Consider the following 23,291-nt stretch of genomic DNA (forward strand, 5'->3'; position numbering starts at 1 on the left):
CATACGTCCATGTCCTCCAGAATCCACCTCAACCACAGTGTCTCACAAGCTGCTATACACGCAACTCTATACTCTGTCTCTGTAGATGAAAGGGCCACTGTGGGTTCCTTCTTACTTAGCCAAGAGATGGCACCAGATGCAAGTAAGAAACAGTACCCTGTTGTTGATCTCCTGGTGTCAGCATCACCCGCCCAATCACTGTCACAAAACCCGCCTAGTTCGATGCCTTTGGTATAGGTGATCCCGTAGGTGCAAGTACCCTTTAGATACCTCAGCACCTGTAAACCTGCATCCCAATGACTCTTCCTGAGAAGCAAAGAACTGGCATAATAGCCCAACTGCATAACAAATATCAGGTCGAGTATTGGTAAGGTAAAGCAAACTTCCTACCAATCGTCGGTACAAAGGAGTATCGACCGGCTGAGATGTGTCGTGAACACTAAGCTTGAGCCCGACCTCCATGGGAATTACTGCTGTCCTGCAATCCTCCATCTGAAATCTCTTCACAAGTTCTCTGCAATATTTCTCTTGTGAAATGAAGATCCTCTCTTTGGCCTGCTTTACTTCTATCCCAAGGAAGTAGTGTAATAACCTAAGGTTAGTCATCTCAAACTCAGACATGAGTAGCTCCTTGACCTGAGAAATCTTCTTGACATGGTCACCTGTCAAGATAAGATCATCAACATAGAACCAATCACAACCCCTTCTCAATGAACAAGTAGAGGTTTGCCTCAGAAGGGCTCCGACTTAGCCCTATCTTCTAAAAGAATACATCAATCCTTAAGTACCAAGCTCTGGGAGCCTGTTTCAGCCTGTATAGCGCCTTCTTCAACCTGCAGACCTTTAATGGGGACCCTAAATCTTGAAAGCCCGGTGGCTGCTCTACGTATACCTCCTCCTCCAGGGTTCCAGTAAGGAATGCGGACTTCACGTCCATTTGAAAAATAGGCCACTAGAATTGGGCAACAAGGGCAATCACTATCCGGATAGTAACCATGCGAGCAGTGGGAGCAAAAGTTTCATCAAAATCAATCTCCTCCTCCTCAATCTGAGGCTCCTCCTGGGGTTCAGGTTCCTTTTCCTCGAAGACAACATCCCAACTGATAAGGATCTGCTTCTTTACTGGGTCGAAGAGTCGATAGGCCTTGGATTCTTCACTATACCCAACAAAGATACATTTTATGCTCTGGGAATCAAGCTTGGTCTTGTCTTCCTTGTGCACATGCACCCATGCGTTAGAACCAAAAATGCGAAGATGGATAGAGGGCTTCTTACCATAAATGCCTCATATGGAGTCGTGTCCTTGACGGCCTTCGTCTTGGTCTTGTTGAGAATGTGTATGGCTGTATTGATAGCTTCACTCCAATAGGCTTTAGAAAGGTTCCTACCTTGGAGCATAGCAAGCCCTGTCTCCGTGGTGGTTCTATGCTTCCTCTCGGCTACCCCGTTTTGCTAAGAAGTATGTACTGTGGTGAGTTGTCGCTTGATCCCATGCTTGCGACAAAATGTGTTGAACTCATTTGAGGTGAATTCTCCCCCCCTATCTGTACAGAACGTCTTGACATGCTCCCCTGTCTCCTTTTCAACTCTGGCCTTCCAGTCTTTGAACTTCTCGAAAGCCTGTGACTTTTTGGCCAAGCAATACACCCAGGTCATTCTACTGAAATCATCCACAAAGAGAAGTGAGTACCTGGATCCTGCCCACGATGCTGTAGACATTGGGCCACAAATGTCAGCATGAACCAACTCAAGAAATTTACTGGCCCGAAACGGGTTGCTTGCCTTCTAGACAAGCCCTACAGACACCATCCTTGCCTGTAATTGGTGGAAGTCCATCCACCATCTTCGACTTTGACATTTCAACCAAGGTTCCATAGTTGACGTGACCGAAGCGCTCATGCCAAAGTTTGGACTTTCCGTTGTCTTCATGAACCAACATTGCACTGAGGCGATACAGTCCGTTATCTTCAATTCCTTGAGCCATCATCTGTCCATTTGCTTTGGATGTCACGGTGACCTTGCCATCTTGAAAGAGAACTGCCATGTTGTTTTTGTCCATCTGACTTACAGATAGTAAGTTCTTGCAAAGGTTGGGTACATAAAGTACTCCAGAGATATCCTTCTCCTCACCCGCGGTTGTACTAAAAGGAAAACTACCGATGCCCTTCACAGGACACGTCCGGCTATCCCCGACAGAAACTTTGGAATCCGGGTGTGTACTTTCCATGGTTTTGAACCAAGTCTTTCTGTTAGACATGTGCTTTGAAGCACCGCTGTCAACATACCAACCCTCTTTTCCTTCACTGACTGCATATGATGAACAATGTTCATTGATTAAAAACAACTGTCTAGTCGTCACATTGGTAGAATCATTCTTAGGCTCTTCTTTGTTCCTGGCTTCTCTCTTCCGCTTCTGATCCGCCTTCTTCTTTCGGCATTCTTTGGCAGAGTGGCCAAGCTTTTCACAATAATAGCACTTCATTTTCTTCTTTCGGTTAGCGTCCTCTGACTTCTTGAACTCCTTTGGCTTGCCTTTTCCAAGCTTGTCTTTAGCCACTAATGCCTTCTTGTCGGTTTGCGTAAAGAGTTTCTCTCGAGCCTCCTCCTGAAGCAGGAGTGAGCCAAGCTCCTCAAAGGTGATTGGCTTAGTCTGTTGACCCGAAGTGACCGTAGTCACAAAACTTTTGAAACTCCATGGCAACTTGTGGAGTGTGAGCAACGCCAATTGACTCGAGTCCACCTTCTGACCAACTGCTGCGAGCTGGTCCCGCACGACTTTCACCTTTGTCAGATGGTCATGCACACTATCACCCTCATTCATATCAAGATTATAAAGCTGGTGCTGAAGAGTAATGATACGGGCTGTATTATCGGTTTCATACAGCTCCTTCAGTATGGCCCACGTCTCTGAAGACATCTCTACCAGCTGGATATGAGGAATCACAGCATCTGCTGTCGTGCCAATTAGCAGTGCTAAGGCTTGAGCATCCCTCTCCTCCCATGCACTGAGTTCATCCGCATCTGCTTCAACTTAAACTTCACCTCTTTTGTCCACAATGTCCTCCGGCTTCTCCTTGGTCCCAATCACTATCTTCCACAGCTTCCGTGCCAACAGATGGCTTCAGATCTTGACTTTCCAGATTGGATAGTTCGTCCCATCGAGCTTTCTAGCTTCACCAAAATTGGGAATAAATGAAGAAGGAAGATGACTGGAGAAGGAGGAAGGACGAGCAGTGGGTGTAGAGGCTTCTGAACGCTGATCCATCTCGGTGAATAGCAAACTGAAAAACTGAAGCAAAAAAGATGTACCGACCTCCTGTGCTAGCCTGAGCTGAAAACAGAATCGCCTTTCTGCCAAGAGACTTCTTCCTTCAGAGAGTGCTTGATGAAGAAGAGTTGAGAGCCTATGGCTCTCATACCATGTTAGAAATCCAGAGGGAATTAATCACTCAAACCTCCACCCAAGATCTCTCCAACTCTTACACACACTCAACTCAGATAGATAATCACAGATGCAACAAACACTCACTCAGAAATAAATATGGATGGAGAGAGAGAGAGAGTATTTTCATCCACCAGATGGTGGGCAGAAAAATAGCTCCAAGGGAGCAGTACAAAACACAGCAGACTGCTGGAGAAAACTGATGGACTCTCTCTCTCACAACCTGCTCCAGATCTGAGTGCTGAACACAGCCTTGGAGAGGGGCTTTCAGTCTTGCACTGGATGCTGGAATGAATGGAGGAGTAGGCCTTTTATAGGCACTGCCCAGGCCCCTTGAGTTGACAGACCAGCAGGGTCGGTACCCTGTCTGGTGGCCGACCACATGGGCCCTAGAAAACCGACCAGGGTTGGCCCTGGTCGGTGGCCCTGGTTGGGCCGACCTGGCCTGCCACAGGCCCCTATATAAGGGTGCCCTGTGCAGCCAGTCTGCGCTGCTGCAGGAGCCTCCATGTGAGGCCTAAAGCCCTGTTTTACCAGATGTTGCAGGCTGCAACCAGCCCGTGTGCTGGTTGCCTATGATGCCGACCTGAGTCTCTCTCTCTCCAGCCCTCCTACCTCTCACTGCCCCTTGTCCCCTCAAATCGGGGGCTCACAGGTGGGCACAGTGAGTTTCTAACAGACACATGGTAGCCATGACATATGGCATCGGACACATGGCAGCCTGTGAGGTGGCACAGGACACATGGCATCCTGTGAGATGGCATAGGAGATGTGGCAAGGCCATCCATGACCCTTGACACCACATGTCGCTGCATGGACTCAGTCTCCATGCAGCCCATCATTTTCTAGGGAAGCCGCCATTACCTTCTAGAGGGGAGCAAAGATTCCATTCTATCTCAGGCCTTTCCACCCCCTCCATGCCATGTTGGGCTCAAATTCCCACACTTGAACCAGCCCACACTTGAAGCATCCCCTCCTCCTGCATCTATAAAAGGAGACCCATCCCCCTTCATTGTACACACTCTCTCCCTTTTATTGGTGCCCATATGCAATGCCACTCCCTCCCAACAGCTATACTCAATTTTCCAGGCAAACTGTAGCAGATTTTTAAATTATTTACTGCATATCTTTTGAAGTTGCATCAGGGAACTAGAAGCACACAGCTACGCTGAATCAGTGCCGAACTGCCTAGGACAGTAAGGGTGTCCGTGTAATGGGATCATTGCATGTTCCTGCTTTTTTTGGGGGGGAGTCCTTGACAACTCTACTGCATGAGCATGGATCCCTTGCTAATAACAAGTAGGAATAAAAGCAATTAATTCATTTTTCAAAGGCAGAAAATCTTACCATTACTTTTGGTGCCTTGTGTGTCTGTTCATTGATCTGCTCCAAAAGAGCAATAAGCCTTTCTTCTGAAACCTGGACATTTTAATGAACAAGTTTCAGGTATTACAAGCAGGTCAACTCCTAATGGCTCAGATAAAGCAAAACAGATAAAGCTCCTCCTCAAAAGCTTAGGCCTGAACAGCTACTTTTAGTCATGATAGAAAAGACATCTCATACCTTCTCTGAGATCTGGCCCATTTGCGCACTCCTCAGTAGCAGATCCTCAACCCCTCTGGCCTTCTCAGGTTTCACCAATGCGATTCTAGATACTATCACATACAATACTTCAAAGTCAAACTCCATAAAATTTTAACTTGCCTTATGCAATATTGTACCTTCACAAACACAATTTGTTAAACAGAAATTGTTAGAATCAATAGCTACTTAAAGCTTGAGCACTCTTTCAGCTTTGCTGTTGTGTGACTGAAAGCAGCTATGATGAGTAATACGTATTCTGTTTTTTCAACCTTTAAAACATGGCTTTAGAATCAGAAACCACAGCTGTGCAAATAGATGTATCCAACTTCAATGCACTAAAGGAGAAGCTGATACTGAATCACCAGGACAAACTTTAGGTCTGTGAGCATTTGGCATAAAGGGTTGCCACAGCAGAGCATAGGCAATGGTAGGATAGCAGCCAAATCTGCCATAGAGGTGTAGCAACAGCATCAGGTCACAAAGCAGTCCACGCAGGACTGCCAAAGCAGCAGCAGCAGACACAGCCATGCAGCAGGCCAGCAGACAGGCAATCCACGAGGACAGCCACGCACGCGAGTTGGGTAGTCTGCCCCAAAAGTCAACTGAGAGAAAAAAGACGACAATTTGTGCCAAAGTCAGTCAGGCCAAGCTTAAGAAAGGGGCTCACTTTCCACATTCATCATCAGCTTCAGGGGTCTTCAGTCCATCTGCCTACTTATGGAGAGGGGCCACCTGCACTCACATGTATGCATGACAGGAGATCTAATTTCAGCCTGCCCGCTTTGTAAGACAGTTAGGATGAGGACAGGTTTAAGGAAATACTTCCAGCCCTATTCCCTACCCGGATGAGGACAGGTTTAAAGAAAAACTTCAAGTCATATTATATAACTTTGTAAGACTAGAATATATCCAACAGTACAAATTCAGATTTCAGTTGTTCTAAAGTCCAAAAATCTACACAGAGAAGAAAAGAGAAAAACAAAAGAGAAAAAAAATGAGGTAACCAAAAATTTGAAGAACAAAAGGTAGACATACTTAGCAAGCAAAGCAACGCTTATGTCATCATCACTGCCCAAGCATAAGCAGCTATACTGGGTTTCTAAAGATCCACGGAGTCTCTTGGGCAAACCCAGTGCTTACTAAAATACGTCAAATAAGCAAAAGAGAAAGAAAGAAAGAAAGTTTATTGAAGTCTTTGGAAGACCGATGGGTCTATGAGACTGTGAAACCCTGGTACAATCAAGCTGTGAGGGTGGAGCTACTAAACGAGCATCCACACCAATGCATAATGTAAAAATAATGTAGAATGATAGTTCTAAGTATTAAGTACAACATGGTCATGTCGGTGATTGAACTACAAATCAGTCACATCATCATCATCATCCTCATCAGGACATCATAGGTGGACGAGGCATTGGAGGCAAGAAATCGGTGAAAGAGTGTTGTCGGCCACTCGAGAGAGATAACAAGAAATAAAGAAGAGAGGAAGAAGGTGAATATGCGAGAGCAAGAAGGTGAATAAGCAAAAATAAACAACAAATCAAGAAACAAAATCGACCAAAAAACAGGAATAAAATCTCTCTCTCTCTCTCTCTCTCTCTCTCTCTCTCATTCTCTCATGTATGAATCAAAGAAACAATTTACAAAATGAATGAACATAAAATACTAAAGGAACCACTTATGTACTGCTTCCTACAGAGATTCAAAATTACATTCCTAACTTAGAAAGCACATGCATAATCAATTAAACTCTCTTTTGGAACTAAAACAAAAACGGGCTGTTCAGCTCAACGCTTTTTGTTTTCAGCTTATGTTCAATCATTCTAAACATGCCTAATGCCTATATACCATAGATAAAAGACTTCATATCGAAAATTGTGCGTACTTCTTTCATTATTTTTCTTGGATTATACCTCTTGTTTATTAGCAAAGTGATCAAATTACTACATTGAGTGATACAAGAGTCCTTAGTTGTACAAAGGCGGGAAAATCTATGGAATTGGGAAGACATGACTCCATATTTTGCCAAATCAGAAACGTTTGAGTCAATGTGAGGCATTTTTATAATGTGTAAGCCACTCACTATATTCAGGTTGTTCACGTTTATCATGTATAACCACCTCTAATCCTACGGCACATTGAGAGAGTCTAAGATCTAAGAAAACACAAGAATCCCCTCGTGAAGTGCAGCTAAGTTCACAAGAGTCACAAGGATAGATTCCTTCTCCAAAAGCACAAGCGTCTTTGTACATAAAGTCTTGAAAGTCAGGAACATCTGATACAAATAAATCATCTATAAACCGCCTAACTTGGCTAAGCTTATGAAAAACGATAGGGCAAGTATTGTTGCATAAACTCAAAAAAGATACAAATTTGCTAAAAAGGCAGCACAATTAGTGCCTATAATTTATTGAAACAAAGAAGCACCTATTGTGAGGTTAAGATTATATAAAAGAAAATCTATCCAAGAGCAAACATTTTGAAGTCATATACCCCATCCCTCACGTTGGGAAAAGGCTTTAGCTTGTTCCCCATTGCAATTACTAGGGGGGCAGCCCCCCATTAATGGGATGGCAAACTGACCCTATTCCTCTTCAAGACAAAAAGAATACTTAGACAAGGTTTCAAAATTGTTCAGGTGACCAAGGACCCTTTACATCACCTTCAAGGTGCAACAACAGGGCACCAAAAAGACAAAATTTGACTTTGTCATCAGTCTTATCCATTCAATCTTCTCAAAAAAAAAAAAAAAAACGGTGATTGAGACGTGCAATAGGAGTGTTGGAGAGGAAGCAAGACGCCACAAGTAGCCCTACATAGCCGTAGCCACTCCTCCCTACATAGGAGTCTCAGGTATGGTTTGTGGAGTACAAGGGATGGCGCGAAAGCCCAGCCTAGCTCTTTTGTTTTCTTTTTCGTGAAATAGACTTCTATTAAGTATGAAAGAAATGACTGAGAGCAAAACACTTTGCACAAATACATCATGCAAAGCATCAAAAAACAATGATGAAGTACCACTCAAAATATCTTAGCATACGCTAGTCATGAAAGAAATCGAGATTGTGACTGAAAATGCCACACCAGGAAGGTGCGGGACTTGGAGAAGAAGGGACTGCCTCTCCACTCGTTAAGAAAACGTGTCCTCCTGGCCAATGCAGATCTTGAAGTCCCCCTCCATCCTATGCCAAATGGACATGAGAGTGTGTGCACAGATATTGCCCATGGTATAAACTGGGTAGACCTAGGTGCCATTTATAGCCTCTCTACATCTCGATCCCCAAATATCCCAACTAGTGTCACCGATGCACATGGAGGCCTATATTGCGAGGCAAGAGCAATGTCACATAAAGAGAAATCTACAAGATGCCATCAAACCATGAAAACCAAAGAGGAGAGCTGACCTTCATAGAAAACCTAAAGAACTATCAAATAGAGCCACACTATTGAGCCCCAAGTAATGAACAATGTGCACGAAAAAAATCTGCCCATTAAGTCCTACAATCCCAGCTAAAACTCATTCTAGCATGTCTGCATTCCTAGAGGCAATGCCAAATAAACTCTGTAGGCTCAAGGAAGTGGAAGGAGGTTCAAATGTGGAGTAGAACGCTGAAAGCCGTCGCATCAACAACTAACAAACGAAAGTACAAAGTACAAAATAAAGGGAACCCTAGGACAGTGTCCTAGTGGTACCACTAGTACTAGGTGTCATAAGACATTACGAGTACTAGGTGACCTAAGTGCCAATAACTAAAGCTACATGGCACATACCAGAGCCCAGAGGGCATCAATACGACCGGGAGATGATGGCCTACAAACCCCCCTCCATGGTATGGACTGAAGTATTCTCGAAACGTCTCACAATACCTAGTGTTTTTTGGTCATGGTGGCACATGTTCATCCCAAGGGATATAGCCACCTATTAGTGTACAAGGTAGCCAGATCATGTAACAAAGGGAACCAAGTGTAAAGCTTGTCGAAAGACTTCAAGCTTGGGACAAGAAAGTGCCTTTGTACACAGATCTACTATGTTGTCCTCTATGGGAAGGTAGGACAACTATATGTCTCCTGCTGACAACCGCTCTCAAACATAATGATAGTGAACCTCAACGTGCTTGGTACACGCATGAAACACTAGATTACGCGCAATAGCCAAAGCACTCTGGCTGTCAGTGTAGAACATAGTGGAGGATGTCTGGCGGATACCAAGATCTGCAAGTAACTGTCGAAGCCAGACACACTATACTGTAGCGATGAAGGCTGCCCTGTGCTCAGCCTCACAACTGGATGTAGCAACTGGTGGTTGCTTCTTGCTGAGCCAAGAGATACATGAACTGCCAAGCAAAAAACAGTTGCCAATATGTGACACTCTAGTGTCGAAACAACCTGCCCAGTCATTATCTGTGTAAGCATGCATGGTAAGTGAACCCTGATCACCATAGAAGAGGGCTAAATCTTGAGTGCATCTGAGATATTTGAAGACTCTCTCTGAGATACCAATGCTGTGAACTGGGCATGTGCATGAACCTGCTGAGCTGGGATACTGCATACTGTAAGTCAGGTCTGGTGTGGCACAAGTAAATGAGACATCCAACAGCCTGCTGGTAAAGAGTGATATCACATGGTGGGCTCCCATCATGAGCTAAAAATTTGAAGCCAAGGTCCACAGGAGTAGAGATTGGCTTGAAATCCTCAAACTGAAAACGATCAAGGAGCTATCCAATATACTTGGACTATGTCATCATAATACCCCCCTCAACATGAGCAAACTGAATGCCCAAATAATAGTGCACCTGTCCCATGTCTAACATTTCAAAAGCTTGCTGCAAATCAGCCTTGAAAGCTGTAATATCAGGGCCCGTGATCAGCATGTCATCCACATATAAAATCAGCACTAAAAAATCAAATCCACTCCCACGGACATAAAGAGTGGGCTTTGTTGGGCTATTCTGAAAACCAAGGGACAATAAATCTGCATGAATTTTAGCATACCATGCCCTCGGTGCCTGCTTCAAACCATAAAGGGCTTTTCTCAGCCGGCATACCTTGTTTTCAGAGCAAACAACCTCAAAGCCAAGAGGTTGTGTCTGTTGGGGTAAAGGCACACTGCCACCCCTTTATTAAAGATATGACACCTATGACTGTCTTAAGACAGTCATAGGGTGAAAAAACCTAATCCTAATAAAACCTATGAGTTTGTGGTGTGGCTCATCACTTCACACCCACATCTTTTGTGTCACTCATCTCTCTCACTCTCTCCCCGGTTGTACTTCTCCCTCTTTCTTTCCCTCTCAACTGGTATCAGAGCCTATCCCTCCCTCTCCACTCCGGGTCTACCCCCTCCCTCTACCTTCTTCCCTCGGGCCTAGTGCCCTAGTGGCCAGCAGGGCGGCAGCGCGGGCAGCAGCGCGTGGGCGTAGGAGGCAGCGCGGGCAGCGCGCAGGCGCAAGCATCGAGCCGATTCGCGCGCCGTACAGTCGTGTACGGACGTACGGCCGTCCATACGGCCGTCCGTACGGACACCGTACAATCGACCGTACCGTACGGACCGCCGTACGGACTGAGACAGGGAGGTGCATTTCGATTTGGAGCTGCGTCAAGGAGCTTCGTCAGAGAAGTGCATTTCAAAAAAAAAAATTTTGGATCTGTACCCTGCACAGGTACAGTGGTACTCTGCAAGTGGTACTCTGCACGAGTACACAGGTACAGAAAGTACAACAGGTACAGCAGTTTTTTTTTTTGGAGAAGAAGGAAAAGGAGAGAGAGCACTCTGCTCTTCATTCCCGGATCATTTTCAGTTCTCAAAACTATGTGTTGAAGGTACAGCAAGTACCTTCGAGTCCCTCGTGCTTGAGGTGACTAGTACCACAGTGTGTGATTGATTGCACAGTTATCTTATTGCGGGAAGGTAATGCCTTGATTTTGCAGAGAACTTTTATGCTTTTGCTGAGTGCAAATCTCAGCTTTTGGGTGACATTTCAAAGGTTTTTTGCCTGGCAGTTTATGCAATGTATGCCTTGAGGCAGTGTGGAGCCAGGGTGCTCACATTGGTCTTGTTTCCGCAGTGTATTCAGTGACATTTCTTGCAGGTCACATTTTGTGTACGACACCTTGGAAAATCTCAGTTGAGCCACGCTTGGCCAGGGCGCATCGAGTTTACTCGGTCCCTAACTGTCCATCGTTGACAGTGCTCAAAAGATTTTCTCTTCAGTGTTTGTACGTTGGGATCTGTGTTGTTATTGTGTACACAGGGCTGTTTATGCATTGCATTGTCAGGTGAAAGTGCCAGGAGAGCGCTGTATTTTGTATGCTACCTCAGTGTTGAGGTGTTTTTCACTTGGTACAGGTGTCAAATCAAGGGGCTTTTGCCCAGATTTTGCTTTAGAGCACTTGATTTACTGTTTGAGACATTCAGATGCCTTTTATCCCCTTGGCAGAAGGGTGATTGCTTGGGATTTGTCCCATTTTCTGTTGCAGGTTTGTGACAGGCTGAAGAGTCTGGAGCTTCTTTTTCAGTGAACAAAACAGTGTATGACAAGTGGTTTATGCATATAAAATCAGTGCAATACCTCATCTGAGGTGGGAGAAGTGATCAGGACAGCAGTGTTTTATGCTTCATCAGATGATGATGCACTGTTAAAGCACCTGTGGAACAGCTGCAGCATTCTGAAATTACTGTTTTATGCCTATTTGAACACGGTACAGTGTGTCAGAAGGTACAGTAACTGGAGGGAAATTTTCTGTTTTGCTGCAGATTCTTTTGACAGTAAAAACAGCACTATTGTGAGTGCTCCTGGCTCTTGATAGAGCAGGTTTTTTCTGAGAAATCAGAACTTTATTCAGTCATTTTTTGACTTACACGGAGTCAGGAACTTTCCTTATCTGATATGGCATCAGGGGGAAGTGAATCTTCAATTCTGAACATAAAAAAATTGGAAGGAGCACACAATTATGCATTATGGGCAGAACAGTGTTTGAATGTACTTCTGCTAAAGAAGATTTCTAAGCCCATAAGGGTGAAGGGTGTCAAGCCATCTGACATGGCAGATGATGAATGGGAGGAGCTTGATTTGTCCGCAAGGGCAGCTATCATGCTTACTATTTCTGATACTCTTGTGTTCAATGTTCAGGCTGAAAAGACCTCTTATGGCCTATGGCAGAGGCTAGCAGAGTTGTATGCCCAAAAGAGTTCAGCCAGTAAGGTTTATTGGTTGAAGAAGCAGGTTGATCTTCGCATGAAGGAAGGTACAACTATGACCTCACACTTGAGTGAGTTCAATGCCATCTTTACACAGCTGATTGCACAGGGGTTGAACCTTGATGAGGAGTTCAAGGCTACTTTCTTGTTGTGTACCCTCCCTGAGAGTTGGGACACATTCAAGACCACCCTGTCAAATTCAAATGTCATTCTTATGTATGCTGATGTGGAGAGCTCTCTCCTTATGGAGGAGATGAGCAGGAAGAATAATATGGGCAGCAAGTCTTCCAATGCTTTGCAGGTACAGGAAAGAGGCAGGACTCAGCAGAAGGGGAGATCTGCTAGTAAGTCCAAATCCCGCAGTCAGTCCCGTGGCAAAAAGGACATTGAATGCTTTTATTGTGGCAAGAAGGGACATGTGAAGTCTAAGTGCTTCAAGTTTATACGGATCACAAAGCCAAGAAGGCTGAGGCAAAGGATGCAAGCAGTGGAAGCAAAGGCAAAGGCAAAGGCAAGGCCAAGGCAGATGACTTGGATGCAGTGAATGTTGCAGCAGAGGACAGTGACAGTGACAGACATGATGTTTTATGCTCTTCTGCTGTAATTGCACATACTTTGGTTATTGATGGCCATGACATGCACACCTGGCTCTTGGATTCAGGTGCTTCTTTTCATGTTACTCCTCATAGGGAGTGGTTTACTTCCTACACAGGTACTCATGGAGTTGTTCATCTTGGGAACAACTATGCATGTCAGATTGCAGGGATTGGCAGTATATAGATAGTATTCCCTGATGGACGCATATTTATGCTTGATGGTGTTCGCCATGTGCCGCAAATCAAGAAAAATCTGATTAGCACTGGCTTGTTGGATGACAGTGGTTACCACACCACATTTGGGGATTCCAAATGGGTGATTACTGATGGCCAAGTTGTAGTGGCTGAGGGTTTTAAGAGTGATACCTTGTACCCTCTTTATGTTTCCAGTGTAGGTAATCATGTTGTTGCCATAACCGAGCTGCCAAAGGTTTCATTGTGGCATAGCCGGTTGGGACACATGTCTGTTAAAGGAATGCAAGAACTGTCACGTTTGGGTTATCTGCCGTCTCTTTCATTTTCAGATTTGCCTACTTGTGATCATTGCATATTTGGCAAGCATTCTATGACTCCTCATAAGCGGAGAACTCCCCAAAATAGAGCACCGCTTGATCTAGTGTACACTGATTTGTGTGAGATGCCACAGTTATCACTAGGGGGTGCAAAGTATTTCATTACTTTTATTGATGATGCCACACGCAAAGTGTGGGTCTATTTCTTGAAGCATAAGAGCGATGCTTTAGATGCTTTCAAGAAGTTTGTCGCTCAGGTTGAGAATCGGACAGGTCGCAGGCTGAAATGCCTCAGATCCGATAATGGGGGTGAGTATGTGTCACATGCTTTTGTACAGTTTTGTGAAGCTAAGGGCATTAAACAGGAACTCACAGCCCCTCATAATGCATCTCAAAATGGTGTGAGTGAGCGAATGAATCGAACTATTCAGGAGAAGGTTCGATGTATGTTGTCTTATGCTGCATTGCCCCATGGCTTTTGGAGCCGTGCAAACAACAGTTCACATAATTAACAGGTCGCCGAACAAGGATTTGGAGTTGAAAGTGCCAGAGGAGGTGTGGTCTGGCAAGCCACCTTCATATGAGCACTTACGTGTGTTTGGCTGCGAGTGCTTTGCTCATATATGCAAAGAACTGCGCACCAAACTGGAGCCAAAGTCTTCCAGATGCATCTTTATGGGTTATGGTGACGAAGGTGAAATGGGGTACAGGTTATGGGATCCCGTTAAACGGAAGATTATACGCAGCAATGATGTCATCTTTAAAGAGGATAGTGTACACAAAGAACCCGTGCAACCTGTGGAATACAGGAGGGTTATTTATGATGATGTCGGACAGGAAAGAATGCCCATTAATATGCAGCAGCAGGCTGCTGCAGATAACCCTGTTCAAGAGGGTATACAGGCTGAAAATCAGCCAGATAATTTTGCCAATGATGCACCACTGGATATGCCAGCAAATGGGGCTGTAGAACAGCCAAATATGGTGGTACAGCCACCCGTCATGCATGACGAACAGGCTAGACAGCAGCCTAATCCGGAACATTTTGTTAGGAGGAGCACCCGTGTACAACGGCCTCCTGACAGGTTTGTTCCAGGAGCCAATAATGTGGCTGATTTTATCATGCTGACAGATTGTGGTGAGCCTTCCAGCTTCAAGGAAGCTATGGGAAGAACAGAGAAAAGCAAGTGGGAGAAAGCCATGCAATCTGAAATGGACTCCCTACTTCAAAATGATACATGGGACTTGGTGCAGCTACCTGCAGGCAGAAAGGTTTTGCCATGCAAGTGGGTTTACAAAGTCAAAGTGGATTCAAATGCTTTACCAAGGTATAAGGCCAAATTGGTTGCCAAGGGATTTAAGCAGGAGAAGGGCATTGACTTTGATGAGATCTTTTCCCCTGTAGTTAAGATGACTACTTTGAGAGCAATGTTAGCTCTTGTTGCTCATGAGGACATGGATTTATGTCAAATGGATGTGAAGACTGCTTTTCTTCACGGAGATCTCCATGATGAGATCTATATGAGTCAGCCAGAGAGATATGCTGTTAAAGGGAAAGAGCAGCTTGTGTGTAAGCTCAAGAGGAGCTTGTATGGACTCAAGCAGGCGCCAAGAGAATGGTACAAGAAGTTTGATGCCTTCATGCAGTCCCAAGGGTATCATAGGTGTGAGACCGATCATTGCTTGTACACCAAACGGGCAAAGGATGGCAGTTTGATGCTACTCATTCTATATGTGGATGACATGCTGATTGGTAGTAAATCTCAGAAGGAGATTAGTGCTTTGAAGAAACAACTGCATAAGTCTTTTGACATGAAAGACTTGGGTAATGCAAACCATATTCTTGGCATGCGGATTACTCGTGACAGGTCTAAGGGACTTTTGTTTCTGTCACAAAAGGAGTACATTGACAAAGTACTGCAGAGGTTTAAAATGGAGGGGGGGAAGTCTATTAGTACCCCGTTGCCTCCACATTTAAAACTCAGCAGTAAGGACAGCCCCAAATCAGATGATGATAAGGTTGAAATGGCCAAGGTTCCGTATGCATCTGCAGTTGGTTCTTTGATGTATGCCATGGTTGCCACTCGTCCAGATATTGCTTTTGCGGTGGGAGTCATCAGAAGGTATATGGCAAATCTAGGCAAGCGGCACTGGGAAGCAGTGAAAGGTGTCTTGAGGTATCTCAAGGGTACCAAAGACTTGTGCATATGCTATGGTAGGCAGGATGCATTGGTGCATGGTTTTACAGATTCAGACTATGCAGGGAATGCAGATAACCGAAAGTCTACTACCGGTTATATTTTCACATTTGCACGAGGTGCTATATCATGGGTGTCTCGGTTGCAGAAATGCGTTGCACTGTCAACTACTGAAGCTGAATATGTTGCAGCCACTGAGGCTTGCAAGGAAGCAATATGGCTTACTCGGCTGGTGGGAGATTTGGGCATTACAGGAGATATGCCAGTTTTGCATTGTGATAGTCAGAGTGCTATCATGTTGGCAAAGAATCCGGTCTTTCATCAGAAGACCAAGCACATAGATGTGAAATATCATTTCATCAGGGAGGTACTGGAAGACAAGCGACTTGAGCTTGTGAAGGTGCATACTGATGATAATCCTGCAAATTTGCTCACTAAGAGCTTGCCTACAGAGCGGTTTGCACATTGCCGCCACATCATGGGATTAGGATGAGACCATTCTTATTTTATGGTCTTGTATACAGTAACTGTATATTGCTGTAATTTTTATTCTTTTCTCCCCTTTAGGCACATTGGCCTTTAGGTGGGAGGTTGTTGGGGTAAAGGCACATTGCCACCCCTTTATTAAAGATATGACACCTATGAGACAGTCATAGGGTGAAAAAACCTAATCCTAATAAAACCTATGAGTTTGTGGTGTGGCTCATCACTTCACACCCACATCTTTTGTGTCACTCCTCTCTCTCACTCTCTCCCCGGTTGTACTTCTCCCTCTTTCTTTCCCTCTCAGTGTCACATAAACTTCTTCTTGCAGATCCCCATGAAGAAAGGCAGTCTTGATGTCAAGCTGGTGCACTTGCCAATGGTGATGGGTTGCAATGGCAATGGCAATTGCACATCTGATAGTAGTAATCTTGGAAGTGGGAGCAAAGGTCTCCTCAAAGTCAATGCTTTGTTGTTGGGCATACCCTTTTGCAACAAGACAGGCTTTGTGTCGATCTATGCTGCCATCAGATTTCCTTTTTAATTTGTAGACCCACCGGATACCAATGGCATGCTTGCCAGGAGGTAGATCTACTAATTCTCATGTGTCATTTTTGGCAATAGATTGTAGCTCAGCTCTCATTGCATCCATCCACTCTTTGCTGTCAAAAGCATCTTTATGGCACAAAGACTCTTCATTGCAAGCTGTAGCAAGGAGTGCAAACTCAAGAAAGTGACCTTGCATCTGTCTATTTCCTAATCTTGTCCGGGCAGCAAGAGGTTGATCTTGTTTGCTGTCCCTCAATGTGTCAAGAAGCCATCTGGGAACTTGCCTTTGCTGTCTATTGACAGCTATTTCTTCAATCACTGCATCATGAATATTGGGATCATTTTGTGCTGGAAGAGGAACCTGCAAACCAGCATGGGTTGCTGGCTGATCATTGCTTGTTGGAGGGCCTGCAGGAGGCTCATGTTGCTAGTCAAAGTCCCCCCCCCCGAGGGAAGAAGAGGTAACCAAGCGTCAAAGGCATCAAACATGTAAACTTCTTGCTTAGTCCACAAGAGGAGAAGCTGAATGTTCAGCAAAGATTACATCTCTACTGACAATAATCTTCCCAGTATTTGGTTGGTATAACCAATACCTTCTGCTTTCCTGGCTGTAACCAATAAATATGCATTCGATTGCCTTATCATTGCTTATGTCTCAGCTGAGATGGTACATGGACATATGCAAGAGACCCCAAAAACTCTCATCTGTGAAAGTGAAGGCTTCCTACCTTTCATGCTTCATAAGGTGTAACAGTCCTCAATGCCCTTGTAGGTGATCTATTCAACACACAGTTAGCACACATCACTGCATCAAGCCAAAATTTATTGGGCAAGGACTTGGCCTTAAGCATGCATCTGGCCATCTCCATAGTAGACATGTTCTTTCTTTCAGAAATAGGATTATGCTGAGGAGTGTAAGGAGTAGTGCATGAGTGAACAATGCCCCGTGAAGACAAAAATGCATCAAACTCCCGTGACATATACTCTCCCCCCCACAAGCTTGCATCCTGATTCATTCTCAACCATATTCAGCCACCTCTGAAAGCATGAGAACACTTCAGATTTGACTTTTAAAGCATGTACCCAGCAATATCTTGTGAAGTCATCAATTAGAGTCATGATTCATGAAACATTTGTACCCACCATGGCATTTGTCCTCATTGGGCCACAAACATCACTGTGCACTAGCTGCAATTAACTTTGTGAGAATTTTGGACAATCTTTTTGAAAAGGAAACCAATGCATTTTACCCAAAAGACAACCCTCACACACATGTTTGGAAACTGTGTGAGCTTGAGGTACATCATTTGCCATGCCCTGTGAATGTAACTTAACAAGAGCTCTATAATTTAGATGACCCATTCTCTCATGCCAAAGATAAGTTTCAGCAAGTTGTGAATCTGAAATAGCAAATGCTTCAATAGAAAGTGCAGTTGAGTGATAAAGCCCCTTTTTCAAAGTGCCAATGAGAACTATGACATTGTCATCACGAAGATCATATACTAGGCATCTGTATCCATCAAAAATCACTCTGAAACCTAAAGTGGCAATTGCTAAAATTGAAATCAAGTTGACTTCAATTCCAAGCACAAAAAGAACATTTGTCAAAGTCACAGGGTGGCTTGAAATAGATGTGAGCTGCACATCTCCAATTCCTTTTACAGCATAGGAAGCAATATTAGCACATGTGACAGTCCCCCCTCCAGGAACATTAGCCAAGGAATGAAACAACTGTCTGCAAGAGGTTACGTGCTTGGAAGCACCACTATCAAAATACCAAGATTGAGCATCATTAGTAGAAAAGAATGCATCAACTTTGGAGGGATCAAAAGAGAAATGGACAGCCCATGCCCAATCATCCTGGAGAGCATGTACATGTGAGGCATCTGCTGGCTCATGGGATTCAATTGCATGTGAGGCATTTACTGTCAATCTTGCTTTCTTCTTCTCCGAAGCAATGTGCTTCCTGCATTCTGAAATTTCATGCCCTGGCTTGCGACAATAGTTGCATCTTTTCTTCTTTGACTTATTTGCTGTATTTTGAGATACATTGGAGGAATTGCCACTGTTAGGCGCATATTTAGGCTTGCCCGTAGGCTTGGAAGCCTTGCCTTTTCCTTTCTGCTGTGAGGCAAATGCATGATCAGAAATAGTAGCTTGACTATTAGCAAGACTTTGCTCTTCCTGCAAGAGCAAAGTGACTAGCTAATCAAATGAGTAGTGATCAAGATTTCCATTGGCTACAAGTCTAAGGGTTGTAGCAAACCTTGATATGTGTCTGACAGTCCATTCAATGTGTGGAATAATGATTCTCTTGCATGATAAGGCAATACATGAGTGTGCATTTGCATCTCTGGAGTCCCATCTGATTTGATCCTGAGTAGTAGTAGTGACTCTTTCCTTGCTGCCAGCAGCCTCCGTCTCTCTTCGCCTCTCCTACGCTGTTGCCAGTACCACAGGAGTACTAGAGGAAGAAGAGTCAGGAAGATTCCCCCCTATAGGAGTGCCAGCAGTAGGGGCATCCACTTGTACATTGGCTAGCCTCAAATCAATACCTGAAACAATATTCCAAAAGTTTCTTGCAACTAGGATATGCTTCATAAGGTAGGACCACATAGGATAGTTGGTGCCATCCAACTTATCATCTTCACGGAGAACACCAAACAAATCATTGTTGTTGCCAGCCATTGTAAAAAGCACAAGTACAAGTGCACTGACCAAGTGATGCAAAAATAGCCTCAAGGCTTTCAACTGCAAATGTGACCAAATGAGATCATTGCAAATAGAAGCTATGGCAAAAACCCCACAATCTGAAAGGGCAAAATGGTCAAAAAGAGGGCAAATGTGGAAAAGCCCCAAATTAAGCTACAACTTTGTAAATGTGACCAAATGTCCTGCAATGTCCTGTAATTTCTTGTCAATTTCACTGAAAACCGCCAATTTCAGATTAAAGCAGGTAAATGTCACTGCTATTTGAGCAAATGTGGCAAAATAACCTGCAAATATGAGAATATCCTGCAATCTGACTGCAATGTCTTGCAAAAATGCCAAAATAGACCAATCTGACTGCTAGAGATAGCAAACGTCAGATTCTCTCACTCAAATTGAGAGAAAAAGTACCTGTGAATCTGCCAAAGGCCTTGTCCTTTGCAAAATTGAACCTCAATGTAGAAGGCCCCAATTTCTAAAGGGCAAATTGCAGCAAAAGAAGCCAAATTAAGGAAAAGGCCCCAAAAATTGCTGCAAATTGACAATCTGACATCAAAGCACTCAAAAGCCCCAATTTTGTCTATGAAATTGAGCCAACAAATGGCAAATACTGCAAAAGCCCAAAAAATGTGACCGAAGGAGTTGTTTAAATTCTGAATTTTCATTTCCAACACTTGCCTTAGCTGCTGGCTTAGCATCAATTGACCTGTATGGCTTAGCATATGGTATCTTGCTGCCTGTAACAGTGGGAAACCTCGGAAATGGTGCTGCTGCAGATTTTCTATCATGCCAATCAGTCACCTTAGGCTTCCTCTCAGCCTCATTTGCATTCCCATATGCGCTGCCCAGCTGTCATCTTATACTTGCTGGCATATTTGGGCTCAAACACCTCTTCCAATTAGGCTGCACGCTCAATTGTTTGAGGGTTATGTGCCTTCAGATATGCAGCGAGACAAGGACTCAATCCCTGGATGAAACGAAGCAACTTCCCTCTCTCAGATACGTCCTGTACAAACAAGGAAAGTCTCCAAAAGCGCTGCAAGTACTCTTGGATGGTACCAATCTACGACGATGCATAGAATTCAGCCAGATATTGCTCCAGTATGAGCGGGGATACAAATGTGGTCATCATCAACTCCTTGAACTCCTTCCATGTGGCTGGCCTTTGAGGCGAGTCCCTCATATGACGCCACCAAGTATGTGCATAGTCCTGCATGTGCATAACTGCAAAGATTATGCGGTCCTCATCATGCCTGGGTAGAAGCGAAAATAATCTTCCAGCTTCGTAAGCCACTCCTCTAGCTCATTAGGTGTTCGAGTGTCCCCTTTGAACTTATGCACTGTGAGTTTGTCCTTGATATCCTTTGCTGCATAATTCCTCTGTGTGTAGCTTCCAGAAGTGCGGGCATCATCACGCTTGAGGTTCAGATAATCAAAGAAGAAGATCTCAAGTTTGATGGCTTCAGGTAGGGCCTTATATGAACGCAAGGAATCTGCAAGCATCTCATCAAAAGTGGCCAGTTGCCCACCACTAACCCACTGCTGCGTAGTAGTTGTTGCCATTTGATGCATTGGCTGCGTCTGGCTGTATGTGCTCACTGGTGGAGCAATAGGTGCATAAAACCCTGTCAAGGTATCTCTGCCAGATGCATCTCTCCGGAATGATGGCATGCCAAAGGGCTGAGAAGACGACTGGCCTCTCTCCCACGGGTGTGGGCTGCCATATAAACCAAAACCAGCTCCAGGCATACTCGCTGGTGCAGTGAAAGGAGCACTAATTGGATGCATACCAACAGGTTGGCCCAAAAGAAAGAAAGAAAGTCTATTAACGTCCACTGGAGACCAAAAGGTCTATGGGACAGCAAGAAACCCTCTAGTACATCTGCTTTAGGGAGGGCACATGGCAGCTCCCAAGGAGTGCAAAAAGCAACCCCAATTATTTAGAGTACCTACATGATATTCTGGAAGAGTAAACAGCCATACATCAGTTTAAGACTGAGAGTCTTCTGGTTTTGATTTAAACTCTCTGGTTAGTGCTACCCCTTCACGGTAAACTGCCCATTTCCCATCCTTTCTGGCAGCCCTGACTTTAGCTAATTCAGTTGCCTTAATCTTGAGTTGAGTTTGTGTAAGCTCCTCTGCTATCCATACTTTGGTGCCCTTTAGCTTGTAAGATTGTCCAAGAAGCTTGATCCGCATATCTTTCGACTTCAGTGTAAGGATAGCATGACCTCTATAGTGCAAAATAGAAGCTGGCCTGGAGTCGTCATCATCCTGCTCATCATCATTCACCCAACTCAAAGAAGTAGACAACAAAACCCTGCTGTAATGAGTACATGATATAGTGTGTAGAACAACTAAAAAATCCGATGGCAAAGCTCGAGGGGACAATCAATGAAGAGGCTTCAAAACAGAGCAAAGATGACTCGAAAAAAGGCCCCTAAAAGAGGCTGGAAATTTTTGACTTTTTGCTCTCTTTTTTTTGGGGGGAGGGGAGCCCCCTATGTCATCTCGGACTGTTACGACAGCACTAACCTAAGACCTCTATGACAATTAGTACGTTGACTTAGTCCAACCCAACCCATCCTACTAAGTGAACTCTAGTTAGGTTAGCCCAACCCAACCCAACCCAAGCTAACTATCTTAACTAGACCTACTAACCTAACCCACCCGAACTATCTAGACCTAACCAACCTAACCTGACCTACTAGACTAACCCTAGTTAGGACCTAAGGTCTAAGGTGGGGAAGGAAAAAGGAAGGCGAGCAACGGCGCCGCGGCGTGGTCAAAGAAAGAGGGTGGGGTCGACGAGAGCACGACGACAAGTCAATCGACGACGGGATCACGGGAGGCAGATGAAGCCACGAAAGGAGGGGGTGGCAACGAAATCCGGTAATTCAAGGCATCTGGTTGGGTTTGAAGGGGGGGTAGCAGGTCAATGATGTTGGGCATGTTTTCTACCCCTCTTGCTCACGTTCATTGTTCGTTAGCAAGTCGATGCTACTGATAGGATTTGGCAATGACAGATTCGTGTTGCAGTGACGTTGCAGATGCGCCAATTCCCAATCACACGCTGCTTGCACACGCTCGATGCTAGATTTCTTCATTGATGCAGTGACGCTACTGCATCAAATCCCATCACATGCTGCTGTACTTGTTCGTCAAATTCGGACCCTTTTTTTTGCTTTGACGCTAGCTGCTGGGATGGCAGCTCACAGGTCATTCGATGGTGGCTATGGCGCCATGATCTGCGTTAGCTTGCATTGAGTTGTCCTTGGGTCTTATGCCAGTGTTGCTGTTGGAATTAGGAATGAAGGTGAAAGGAGAGAGCAAAGGTGCCAGAGTCGGAGCTCTGATACCAATGTAATGAAGGAGGCAGGGACTGAATTGGTGAAGGGCCAGAGATGGCAAGAAAGGGGGAAGAGGAGAGGGGAGAGGAAAGAGGAGACAGAGAGAGAGGAGGGAAAGGGGTAGAGGGAGAGGAAGAGAGAGAAAAGGAGTGAGGAAGAGAGAGAGAGAGAGAGAGAGAGAGAGGGTGTAGGCAGCACGTAGGAGGAAGGCGGAGGGAGTAGATAGGATTAGATGTCAAATCAAAAGGAACACAAATAGGAGTGGAGGGGGACTATATAGACCCTCCACATTTCCCACCTAAGAGGCCTCTAAAGGTCCTCTAAAATGCCCCTTTTTTCCCCTTCATTACACTATTGGATGCTTCCAAATTTTTTTCACAAAATGAGGAAGAGAATTCATAACTTCAGGAGACTCCAAAATTGAGTTCAAGGCTACCTTGTCAAGAGAAGAAGTAGCAAAAAATAGTAATCAAGAGTTCCTTGTTTAGAAATAGTTCTTTGCTTTGAAAAAAAGCTTTTAGTTTTAAGAAGCGATCCAATGATTGGATATTATGGAGATTCTAAATAATCCTCAAAAGAAAAGTTTTCCAAGGTGCATAAAAATTAAAATATACCTTTGTAAGACTAGAATATGTCCAAGGGGCATAAAAGTTTGAAAACAACTTCGACATTA

General features: G+C 44.5%; 1 protein-coding gene across 1 annotated transcript in view; it reads right to left on the minus strand.

Annotated features, from left to right (window-relative positions):
• LOC147890128 (double-stranded DNA-binding family protein) overlaps window positions 1-23,291 on the minus strand; it is a 33,733-nt gene that overhangs the window by 8,409 nt on the left and 2,033 nt on the right. The window contains exons 5-6 of the mRNA XM_087390836.1: window positions 5,006-5,097; window positions 4,790-4,861 (exon numbers count right to left, since the gene is read on the minus strand). Of these exons, the coding sequence (XP_087246962.1) occupies window positions 4,790-4,861; window positions 5,006-5,097 (164 nt within the window). The remainder of the gene's footprint in view (window positions 1-4,789; window positions 4,862-5,005; window positions 5,098-23,291) is intronic.

This window comes from Dipteris shenzhenensis, chromosome 19 (assembly GCF_047967505.1).
Source record: "Dipteris shenzhenensis isolate YYH24624 ecotype China chromosome 19, Dip_SZ_1.0, whole genome shotgun sequence".
NCBI lineage: Eukaryota > Viridiplantae > Streptophyta > Polypodiopsida > Gleicheniales > Dipteridaceae > Dipteris > Dipteris shenzhenensis.